Below are 12,888 nucleotides of genomic sequence, written 5' to 3'. Positions count from 1 at the left end.
CTATGTCACGTATAACAACGCCAGCTAATTTTGGCAACTTAGCCAATAGCACACTGCATACTGGGATTCTGATCTCATAATCAAACTGTTAAATGCAAAACTACAAGCCCCAAAATGCAACATTCAGTTAGCTGCAAAAAAAAAAAAAAAAAAAAAAAAAAAAACAGATCCCATTACCATATGTAGTAGTACCAAAGCGCAGAGTTGTGAAATGCAACAGAAAATCTATTTCCTAGCTTTCTGTCTTTTTAGGGTCGAGTGCGCAAAGCGATCTGTCTCTGTTGTTCTCTCTCTCTACGGGCTTGTAACCACGCCCATCAGTTTGGTTGGTTTGTGGGCTTGCCTTTTAAATTTTTGATTAGTGAAAGACATATATACGTCATGCCTTTTCTGGTGTTTAGACCTCCTCGAGCGCACAGGCCAACTACTGAATACATACAAGGCTTGATGATTTTCGTATTTCTGGCCTACCTTTTCTCTTTGTTTCGTAGGTAGCGCGGTCTCGCTGGGCAGTAGCTGGGCACTTTGCAAGACATCGATCCTGTTACATGGATAATTGCACTTTTGCCGGTAACATGGATAATTGCACTTTTTCCACTGCGTTTCACTGCAAGCTAACTTCTGTTTCCTTTTGTGTGTTTGCTTTGCAGCTGCCGTCTTGCTTTTGTGAAACTGTTTATCTTTTCATTTTCAGTTTATGTGGCAAGAAAAATCTGGTTAGGAGTTTACAACGATAATAGCTATAACTCGAGCAAACGCGAGGCCCATTGCATTGCAAATGCTTGTTTGTTTTTGTAGGCAATCGTGGATAAAACAGCCCAGTGGAAGAGAGGGCAGAGATTGCCTTAAAGATGCAACTACCAGCACCTACTGTTAATGCGATAACATTAACACTCATTGGAATACCAGTTTGAAAAAATGATCGATTTACCAGAACAATGCTAGCATCAGCAGGTAGGGACACAAAAAAAAGCACAATGACTGTTCGCTGACTCTACTCCAGCTCGTCTTCTAGGCTTTTCCATGATATTGGTGGAACCCACACCACACAGCTGTGAATGTGATGCATCCTGCCTCAAGCAAGTGCAGCACAGGCTGCAGGAGCTGCCCTGCAAGGGGCAACAGTGCTTTGAACAAAGCAAAGATAACGGCATTGCGTCTCCGGTTAGAATGCGATAAATTACAAAACTGTGAGGGCCAAAGCCACCCACTTGCCAGAACCACATGCACATCTTGGAGCAAGGTGAAGCAGAACCTAGTGTTCGGGCCAGCAAGAGGATGGACACGGAGGTGCGCACAGAAGAGAGCCCATCAACACAAGATATCACAACTGCCACGAGAGTAGCTCTCCTGCCTACCTTTACGCATGAAGTCTCCTTGCGACAAGGATTAGGACTATAGGGAGAGCAATGCCAGCAAGAGAATGTGTTGCAACTTTGGAGCTGCTTGTGATCAAGAAGCATTCCTGGTGTTGGGTGGGGTGGAGGGTATAGACTTTTGCAGAGGGTCCCAAAAGATGTGGTTAAGTTCATCTGGTGAAAATGCATAACCAGGCGGTGAGCAACTGCTTTCCAGCCTTCATTCTCACATATTTCTCCCCTGCCAACCACCAAAATGAAATAAAACACTGGTTGCAGAAAACACATAGCAAAGCGTGGACGGACTAATAAGAGGATATCATCACCTGTGCTTGACTGTCATCTTAGTGGATCCACAGTGAAGAGTGAACAACAGGGAGCAGAAAGAGAGGTAAACCTACTAAAACATGCAAGCCTCCTAGGATCTAATGTACCTTTGCAACCGTTAACCAACAGTATAGCTGACTTTCAAGTACCAAGGCTTTGCAAATTTGTATTATCCTAACTGCCTCAAAGACACCTCACGCAGTGGTCATCATTGGGTCAACTGTCAGCATCATGAAGTCACATCGTGAATTATGTAAAACAGAAGGAATTTTAAGTATTTCGGGACCAGATATTGTTGACATAAGATTGCACTTGTTAGAGCAGATTAAAGAACGAATTGATAGGATTTCCACAGTCTGAATGTCTACACAAACCGGCCTAGAAGCCCTGCGTCATCGACCCAGTCGGCTTCGAAGAGGCATACACCCAAGGTATATCTTACGCGGGCACATTCCCAACACCCTAGTTTACCAGTTAGGAACACTCCATTTCAGAAATTAAAGAATTTGCAGAGGAAATTTTACAAAAAAGCCAAAGTGCATAAACTATGTCCAGCTCTTACATCGCTTCCTTTGTTACATGCATGTCAGATATATAAAAAAAAACAAGGGAAAAACGATTTCAGCTTACCAAAGCTCTTTTAGTGTCTAGAGAAAGAATTGCCAACAAGCAACACGTCTTCGTGAAAATGCTTCCTCCTTTGTCAGCCACTTTATCACCAGCCTTTTCTCGGTACGTCTGCATTAACTCAGTTAACGTGTCCACCGAATTATCCACAGCATAAACTGCTTGTGTTGTTTTTTCGTACTTAAAAAAACATATTAAAGTAATTATGAGGCGTATTTTCTGTACAACACTTATTTAAATTAGTAGCTAGGGGAACAAGACAGGACTAAAGTAAAATGTTTATTCGTGATCTGTTAAACTACGAAGCAGGGCAAAAAAACATCTTCAAATTTCAATGTAGAATTAAACATAGGCTAGATAATAGGCAGCAACCATTCAATCCACATACAAAATACACATGTATATAAAAGCATTGAAGGTTTGTATCTCGCCACACCCCTCTCCAACACCACCAACGCTTTTTCCAGGCTATCTACAGAGCGGAATTCCCTGGTATTTGCACACGTAAATTCAGCAACAGGATTTCTTTAAATGATACTCGAGCAAATAGGACTTCCTTTTTTTTCCCATAATAATATGGTTGTACCCAGTGACCCTTATTTTCGATTACTGGTTTCAAAGTCATGGCAAATATTAATATGCAAATGTCATTGACTATTGCCAATCTTGATCTCAGTTGGGACAGCATTACAAAAAACTCTTGTGCTTGCTTTAATGACAATGGGACACACAAAATCCAAAATTCTTTTTCACTTCCCTTTCATAACAACCTGGACAATCAAAGTTGACTTCCATCTGAGGGAGGCGGTTATTGTCCCCATAAAAAAGTGGACAGACATTCTCCTCCTCGTTATCGCCCAATCTCCCTTCTTTTAAAATATTAGGCAGAGACTTGGCAGTGAAGCTAGAGGCCTGGCTGGAAGTAAACCAGGCTCTGTCAAGAGTGCAGTATGGGTTCCACCCAGGGATATGCACTGTGGAACCTCCTTAAACATCCAACTGATTAAAGGTAAATATGTCAAGGCTAGGAAGGGATCCATTCACCTTGCATTTATGGACCTCTCCTGAGCATTTGACATGGTGGATAGGGAGAAGCTTTGGAATAATATTGCAAGGGTTGGGATTGTCTGGTTTACTTCTAAGGATGCACTGGGATACTATAGCAAGAATTAGATATGGAACAGACGTTGAGCTATCCCCTATAATTAAATGTTCACAAGGGGTCAGACAAGGATGTGTGATGACACCTTTACTGTTCCTCATTTATATCAATGGTTGAGAACATCACCTAGGCAAAACAGGGAAAAATCTTCCCAAAATGAAATCTTGTGTTTTACCAGTTTTACTTTAGGTGAATGATGCAGTTTTAATATCAAGACCTGTAAATGGGTTGCAAATCCCTCCAAGATGTTTTTTATAGTATTACTGAGGCATGAGGGGTGAGGGGCTGGACCTTAAAACTAATCTCAGCGAATCATTTGTGATGAGTTTAGGTCCTAAAAATGTAAAAACTATATTATTTCAATTGGGAGGGACAGCCATTCTTAGAGTAAAAACTTACTTATTTAGATTTTTCGCCTAGATTCCAACTTAAATTGAAATAGTCTGTTCAAAACCAGAATAACCCAAAGCGACAGAGATGTAGAGTCAGTATTTAGATTTGCCCACCGCTTTGGGCATAAGCCTGTGCAAGAGTTGGTTAATATATACAAAAGCAAGTGCATCTCTTTGCAGGTTATGGATCTGGTGTTTGGAAGTACAAGGATGTTGGTCAACTGCAGCAGGTGAAAAATACATTTCTCCATAGACTTTTAGCAGTCCCTCAATCTACACCATCCTTTATGTGCTATTTTGAGGTATGTCTGGTCTCAGTGATGGGTAGAATTAAGCTGGAGCCCTTGCTTCTCTGGCTTTGAATTTGGGGAAACCCAGAAGCTAATTTTGCGAGGAAATTGCTGGCAGACTCTTTCCCTGGACAATGCCTTGGCAATACACTTGATTAATTATGTCAAAAATGGTTTTATAGCTTTAGGTCCTCCGGAGCTCTTCCATTACCCAGAGAATACAGTAATGAGAATAAGAATGTGGGTGAACAAGCTGTTTATGGCAAGGCAAGGCAGACTCCATCCAGAGGATTTTAACAAATTGCGATTCAGCACAAATAATAATTTAATCAAACATCCCCCAGGTTGTGAGATTTAGCTGACATTGATTTTTAATGTGAGGTTGAGGTTTTCTCTCACACGATTTTGTTTTAATATGTTACGTTATTTCAAAAGACTGCAAAGAGTCCAAACAGCTGCTACAAAACTAATATTAAATCCTCTGCTTCCCTTGGCCTTAGGTAACATCATTGGCTTCATGTGGAACAAAGGATCCTCTTTCAAGTCTATGTGCATTGTGTTTAGGGCCTTGCAGAAGAAAGGTCCTGTACTGCTGCAACGCAGACTGAAAAGTTATGCCCAAGGAGGCCTCTTCGATCTGCTACTGCTAATCTCATGCAGGAACATAAGTTCTGAAAGGTTCGACAAGGTGGACAAGCCTTTTCAGTCAAAGCTACTCAGTTGTAGAATGAGCTCCCGTCCACTCCGAGTGCACACAGAACTGATGGAATGCAGGATAGATGTGATGACTTGGTTCTTCCCAAAACAGCAGATGCTTGCATTAGAGTATTACTTCGTCATTCTCTCTTTTTAAACAACTTTGTGCCTCAGCACTCCGATACCAGTCTGGTCCCAATGAGCTTTATAAATGTTATACAATGATAATAACAGTAATAATAATGACAACAACAACAATAATACACTGACATTCTGGATTCCTACCTTAGTAGCATTAATCCATGGACAGAAGCAATGTCAAAGATGAAGTCAGCAGGATAAAAAGCTCCCATAACTCAGCTTCTATAACTCGTATATCATAATCAAGGTGGAAGAACTACAGACCTTCATTTTACTGCAAAACATAGGGCTTAGCACCAAAACTAGTACATGGGTGCCTGTTAGAATAGAAAGGACCCTTATATGTCTTTTTACAGAATGTGCTCCTGCCCCGCATTTCAATTGACAAGTTTGTGGGTTTTGGATGTTTTGCTTCAGCACCCATGGCAAGCATATGTGTGGTCAGAGAGCTCTCTGTGATGCAGAATACGACCCAGAGTGACGCTCTGTGGTTTGGAGGGGCACACCATGTGCACCCTCCTTTTCTGACTATGACTACTGTCAACTCTCTGGGTTTTAGGAGTCTGACAGTGTTGGCAGCAAAAGACTATTGAGGCATGACTAGCTTCATCTGCTGCCTGCTAGGGAGAGTTGCCTTCCATGGTTGAAACTGGTGTCTCAGTCTCCCACAATTATATCCTTTGCTTAGTCCATCTGGGACATCGATGAACATGTTTGCACAACTCATTTATGTGTTGTTGGCTGTGTGTGGAGTGCAAAAAGTACTATGATTTCCCACACTATAGTATCACCACATAAGGTGGAGGGTTCAAGAGGGCACCAGGGAGCAATAAGAACAGAAACTGTCTGCCAATTTAGAATAAGTATGGGGCAGAAACTGCGAGCCAGTGTGTTAAGATTTCACGACCAGAAGCTAGAGTCTCATACCAGTGGATACCAAGAAACTCTTCTATGCTCCAGAGTTGAAGTATTTATAGCTAAAATCTATTTGACAGGTTCAGGACCAGGAATGTAGAAAGTTCTGCAATCTGGCATAAGAAGAGCTTCCTTGAACTTGCCACAAAGGAACCAACTCGCCTGACTGCTGAGCAGTGCCACTGCAAAAGAATATATAAGAACAAATTCATTTATTTACAGTATTGCCAAATGAAGTAAAGAATATAAATGTATTAGTTCTTATATGTGGCGCTCTCACCAGGTTCTGTTACCCAGAATCCTTTGCAAACCTCAAAATGTGGCAAAAAACACTTTTTCCTCACATTTCGGTGATAGAAAGTTCTAGAACCTAAGGGGAGCCACACATTCCCTTCAACCCAGCATTCCGCAGGTCTCCCGATAAAAATGGTACCTCACTTGTGTGGGTAGGCCTAGTGCCCACGAAAGGAAATGCACCAAAACACTACGTGGACACATCAAAATGATCAAATACAAAACTACCTGTCTTTGCGGGGGTATGGCACCTGCATTTTTGGTCCTGGGCTCAGCAGCCATCCAGGGAAACCTATCGAACCCAAACATGTCTGAAAACTAGACACCTGAGGGAGTCCAGGGAGGTATGACTTGCATGGATCCCCTAGTGTTTTCTTGCCCAGAATCCTCAACAAACCTCAAATTTAGCGAAAAAAAATAAAATAAATACATTTTCCCACATTTCTGTTTGATCCCCTCAGCAGCACAAATTTCTTACCACCCAATGTTCCCCTCAGTCGTCCGGTGAAAAATGATACCGCACTTGTGTAGGTGGGACAAGTGCTTGTGACAGGGAAGATCCAAAAACATGGCGAAAATGAGAGGTAACCAAAGCGGGTCTAAACTGGGAGTTTGAAGAAAAGAAAAAAAAAACGTTTTTAGGCTGACAAGGGGGGCAGAATTGTTATCTGTATAGATGAGACAATGCTAGGTGGTATGAATTTTGTGGATTCCTGCAGATTCAGGAAGGTTCCATCACAAAATGTGTGATTTCAAGCAAAATTGGAGGTTTGCAGGGTATTGTGGGTAAGAAAATGGTGCAGAGTGCATGTGAAGCACACCACTCTGGACTCAGCCAGATGTTTAGTTTTCAGATGTTTCTAGGTCACATAGATTTTTCTACATGGCAGCATCCCAAAGTCCAAAAAGTACAGCCCTCATCATTCCAAGAGGGACGATTTTGAGAGTTAGACAAGCTCTCATGGCCCAAATATAAAACCAAATCCCCAAATAATCAAATGTCCCCTTGCTTGCTGTGGGATAAGATGTTTTAGTGTGCGGGGGAGAGCTGAAACACTGTTACCCCCTTTAGTTGGGGCATAACCATGCTCATACTGGTTGGTAGCCATCACCCCACAATTTGTTTTGAATTCCCTGTCATCTAGTAGGCTTTCTGCCCCCTTGGGGAGTGGATTTGGGGTAATTGACCTATCTGCCCAGAACAACTTTGTTCCCATTTATTTAGGGTGAGGGTATGGCCATACCCTCAACCTCTTTTTTTTATTTATTTTTTTAAACAAAATATTCCCTGTTCTCTGATGGGCTTTCTGCCCCCTCCCCCTTTGGGGGCAGATGGGCCTTCCAAATTAGGCCAATCTCCCCCCCAGGGGGGCAGAAATGGCCTAAAATAAATTTGTCCACCAAGGGAGTGATCCTTACATAAGGGGTTGCTCCCCTTGTGTGAAATTGTCGCAAAAAAAGAAATGGCCTAAAATAAATCACCCCCGTCCCCAGGAGTGGATTTGGGGTAATTGCCCCATCTGCCCACCGGTGGGCAGAACAACTTTGTCCCCATGTATTTAAAGTGGGGTATGGCCATACCCTCAGCCTCTTTTTTTTTTTTTTTTTTTATATCTTCCTTGTTCTCTGGTAGGCTTTCTGCCCCCCTGGGGGGCAGATGGACCTTACAAATTAGGCCAATCTGCCCCCCCAAGGGGCAGAAATGGCCTAAAATAAATTTGCCCACCAAGGGAGCAACCCATCCCTTTGCATGTTGACAACCTTAACTGCTGCTATACCTTGAAGCCTCTATTCTTTGGGTCCCCAACACTGTGGTCATGCCCCAGTTTAATGGCAACCTCCCACAAGACCCTCGCTCAACACTTAGTTCCTGTGGTACTTAGTCCAACAGAGTTTACATTTTGCCCAGTTTAACAAGAATTATTGCGGAGTTTTTGGGTTGGCACTAATACTCAATAGTCTTGAAACATTTTTAGTAAAGCTGACAATATAGGCCTATAACATTGTGTTCAGGTTTCTGGTTTGCTGATGCAATTAGGTAAAGAAAACATCCTGCCTACTGTGCTCTTTATACATATTTCTTGATTATAAACCAGAAATATGTTTAAAGCAAAGCAGCCTAGGTTCTTCATTTATAGGCATCAGCCTTAACTAAACAAAATGAGACTGGGTACTAAAATGTGCGAAAGGAATGCTCCTAGTGGTCAGCATAAGGAGTGGAGGTGATGAATATTTTGGAGAGTAATCAAAACAAGCACTGCACACATTTGAACTGTGTCTGTTAAGGATATATGGATTCATGATTCCCCATGCACTCCACAGCAAACTAACCCCACACTACACTCATATTGAACAACACTCTACTGCCAAAAATAGAACACTAGATACAATTCAATCTTTTATGTTTATGGATGGGCACAGATCACATAAAAGCAATGAAAGCGACTATAAAGGCGAAAGAAATACTACATGCTGCTATCCCGACATTCTTGTGGTCTTCACAAACACATTAGGTATTGACACTTTCACAAAGTGGTTCCAATACATTTTTAAAAAAAGCTCAATTAAGCCCACCACCAATAACGAACAAGATGCTACATATTGCTGATGGGCAATTAATTTTACAAATTGAGAACACAGGATGTACCATTCAAATTTGGAGAAACTAATCCTTCCTATTTCCAGGATGAAAACAGGAGCTAGGAGGAAAACTTCAATGATTGCTTGCCACGCAGAGAATGGCCATACGGGCTAGTCAGCTTTTAAAGGCACACAATAAAACTAGTTTTGGAAGTAAAAACAACTTACAAACATATCACATGCAGCCAAGCAGTTTCTCTTCAAATCTTGGTGTTTAGATTTACATACAAATATTATTAGTGAATCTGAAAATCTAGTAGAAAAACATAGTTGTTCAGTTAGTTACCTTTGACAGGTTCAGCAGGACTTGAATTGAATATTTTATAACTTCCATACAGGGGATGCTGCGGTTACAGCTCCGGATTAGAATGAAAATGTTAACAATTGCTCCACTCCGAGCCATGTTTTCACAACAAACGGAGGACAACCTGGTTGCAACCTCTGAAAGAAAATATCAAGTGTTCACACATGAATTACATTACATTTTTTTTTATAGATTATACTTTGTCCAGAAAATTACTTGTGAAAGCACATAATTCATTGATGCACAAAAGTGAGCGTTCAACATGGACTGCCATTCACAACCAATGTCCACTAATAGCCAAGGGAGTTGGTCAAGTGGCTCCTCTGCATTTGAAATCGCACAAGTTTAGTGGCTGCGAGATAGACATAGCAACATTACTGAGAGGAGGAAGTAAGGAGGGAAGGATAAAACTGGTCCGGGATCAGACCAAAAGCACAGTGGACACCTGAAGAAGGACAACAAATTGTCATATAAAGGCTGCGAGAAGAACTGGGGGCTTTCTTAAATTCTAGTGACGTGTGCTCTGAATGCAGGCCAGGTTTGTGAAGCATCAAAATAACGATCAATAATGAGACCAAGATCCTAATTTACATGAGTGTCAAAGTACACTTGTTAGACAGGATGAGACAGAAGGACAATTCATCCTTGTGGAACAATGTATGCTCCTACGGGTCTGTATTCTCATAGCACAATTAAACTATGAATAGGGATAACAATGTTTGCGATAGTGGTTTCATTGTACTGCGAATATTGGTATTGCCAAGCCCGATGCTTCCTGCAGCTTCCCCAGTGCTTTCCTGAATTAACGTAAGCCTTGATTTCTTTTTTGGGAGAGCAATACCTTTTCAGCCTTTTAGACAGCATGGAGGCCATTTTAAGCTTGTTTCAACTCCTATGCTTGCCACTGCTGTATGTCAATAAAACATCATACATCAGAAAATGGTCTAGCTGCTCCAAAATGTACAACCAACAGCTTCAATATCCCGCACTGTATCGCTTTGCTTCTTACTTGACAGTATGGTTCAGAAATGTTTTCAGAAATAATTAAAAAGTACACACAACTGAAAGTAAAATTGACTTACCTATGGTAATGCGTTTTCTGGTGGATACTATATTTTTGAGTTGTACCCTCACCTTCTGAAAATCCTATGCCTGACTGGTTCTGGAAACCTCTGCCATACAGCAATAGTGCTCCAGAGCCTTAAAGTGGTCATGCGGCATCAACTGTGACTCTGTCCACACATCATGTGAAGACATTGGAGTATATAAGATGCCAAATAGGACCCTGGCATTAGTTCTTTGTTGTTTTTCCACACCTCATTGAGACATGCAGATAGCACCAATGTGAGTGATAATACAACTTAAGTTAGATTTGCATACCTTGGGATCTTATTAACCATGATCCTAACTCATAAAAGAGGAAGGAGGACAGTAAAGAATCTGTAGGAATAAAAAGTAACCACAGACATAGTGTGATCAAAGGTAAGCTACTTTTACTTCGTATGGGCACTTCTTTCCACAGATTCCTCACCTTATGAATAAGTCCTTAAGCAGTGCACTCAGTGAAATGGGACTGAGTAGAGGCAATTATCCGAGGAGGTTATTCAACACAGCCCTGGCAAAGTATGCATCACTGCATGCTGGAGCTGTAAGAGTTCAGGAGGAGTATTCCAGTAAGTCCATGTGACAGCCCAGCAGATGTCAGCCACCAGAATGCCTCTGGTGAGAGCAGAGAAACAACCATGGGCCCGAGAGTGAGCACAAATGCGTGCTTGAGGCTCTTTCTTGACCAAATCATAACTGATCTCATTGCAGACAAGATTCAACGTGCCATGGCACGCTTGGCCACTGCTTTCTCTATCTTTTCCATTATGGCAATGGTAAAGCCCACATAAAGCTGATCTTCTACTCTGTCCTTCTATGTACGGTCATTGTAATAAAGACACTATATGCAAGGTCCAGTGTATGGAGCCGGTCCTCTTCCTTGATGGTTGAGAAAGAGGAACTAAAGGTGGAAGAGTGGCCTATGTGAAAGGCAGAGATTGGTGAGAAAGATGAAAAACTATTAAGAACTATTAAGAACCAGTTTTTCTGCATAGAAGACTGAATGGTGGCCAGACCAAGATGGCCTGTAGTTCAATGGCCCGCCGAGCCAAAGTCATTACCACAATGAAGACTGTTCCAGTGTCAGAAGTCACACAGGGCAATTGTGCATCAGTTCTAATGAAAATTCCATGAGGGAAATTAGCACAATAATCAAATCCCACTGAGGAACTATAAACTGAGCTGGAGGAAACAAAGCAAACATTTCTGAAACATGCACTAGGGAAGACAGAGCAGCCAAATAACTTGTTACAATAGACACTGCTGGTGCAGGAAACAGTGCAAAGTCTAGATCATTGTAAAGACATGACTGAAAAGGGTTACAGATTTCTTGACTTGCACTGCTGGATTTAACCAGGTTTCCTAGCAACCAATAAGACATCTGCAACTTCAGGATCCAATCAAGAGGACCATTTGTCACCACTCAATATCTAAGCATGCAGCGTCTGAGTAATGTGATAAAGGACCTAGCCAATATGATGCAAGACCCTTTGACTTTACGGCTTACTGCATCGCAGGTTACTTCAGAATATGAATTATTGCTGTCCTTGTTTTGAGTATAGCTTTTTCCTGGAATCACAGACTACCTTAATTAAGTTCAGGGAAATACTGACTCACTACAGCGGCTCCCGTCACATTAGTTCTATTTACTTCTAAATAATCCACGAGATCGCTTGTTATAACAGCAACGGGACCATTTGATTAGTTATTGCCATTTGCTACTTTTCCAGACTTTTGGGGACATTTAGCCAGACGTGTTGATCTCTCAACTTGAACTGTGACAATCTCAGGTGAAGTTTCGGCACAACTGCAAAATGGTCAACCGGCCTTTTACTGCGTTTTGAGTTGTTTCTGCAGGTTCTTGGGACTACTTGCCTGCTTGTATAACTTTTCGATTTTGTGGATTACCAGTTCATGCAAACCTACTTTGCGGTCTGCGAGACACAATAATTAGCCTTGAAAAAGTCACATAGGTAATGAAATATGTGGCGGCTGTTGATAATTATTAAGTATGTCAATAAAAGGACTTCAACTTCACCTGCTTGTCTACGTATCCTTACTGTGATGTGATTCTGTTTTTGAACAAGTTTAAATACTTCAACTTAATGTGTGCAGAGGGTATCTTTATGGCAAACTAAGTTGTACTGATTCTACTCGGGACCAATAACTCATTAGCTCTGGGTAGTAGGGCTTATATACTTGGCCAGCACTACATGTTGCTTCTTTGACATTACCTGCTACAGTGTTACATCTGTGCGTAGAGGTGCAAGGCATACTCCACTGCTACCCACATTCATTGCACATAATGCGAGAGCAGGTTCAACCTGTGTGTGTGTGTGTGTGAGGGGGGGGTTGGGGGGGGGGCAGAGTTCCAGCAGATCGGCATACCAAATCCTCCTCTCCAAGGCGAATAGGATGTGCTGTGCTCAGTTTTTCTGCGCTTTCTGTAGGACACACTCAGAAGTAGGATAGGTGGGAATTTGTAAAGGAGAACTCCATGACTGTATGAACCTGAGTAAAGTGTGAGGCACAAAAACAGAGACACTACCCATTATGGGCCACGATAAAGATATCCAGAAATGGACACACCAACGTGGAAACCTTTTCATACATCACTTTGCGATTAAGTTGTATCTTG

The 12,888-nt window shown here is 41.8% G+C and overlaps 1 protein-coding gene across 1 annotated transcript in view; it reads right to left on the bottom strand.

The window, feature by feature from the left end:
- ASPM (assembly factor for spindle microtubules) overlaps positions 1 to 12,888 on the bottom strand; it is a 269,329-nt gene that overhangs the window by 35,645 nt on the left and 220,796 nt on the right. The window contains exons 27-28 of the mRNA XM_069232128.1: positions 9,129 to 9,283; positions 2,316 to 2,492 (exon numbers count right to left, since the gene is read on the bottom strand). Coding sequence (XP_069088229.1) covers positions 2,316 to 2,492; positions 9,129 to 9,283 — 332 coding nt within the window. The remainder of the gene's footprint in view (positions 1 to 2,315; positions 2,493 to 9,128; positions 9,284 to 12,888) is intronic.

Source organism: Pleurodeles waltl, chromosome 4_2 (genome assembly GCF_031143425.1).
Source record: "Pleurodeles waltl isolate 20211129_DDA chromosome 4_2, aPleWal1.hap1.20221129, whole genome shotgun sequence".
NCBI lineage: Eukaryota > Metazoa > Chordata > Amphibia > Caudata > Salamandridae > Pleurodeles > Pleurodeles waltl.
This window is presented reverse-complemented; position numbering and strand designations above follow the sequence as displayed.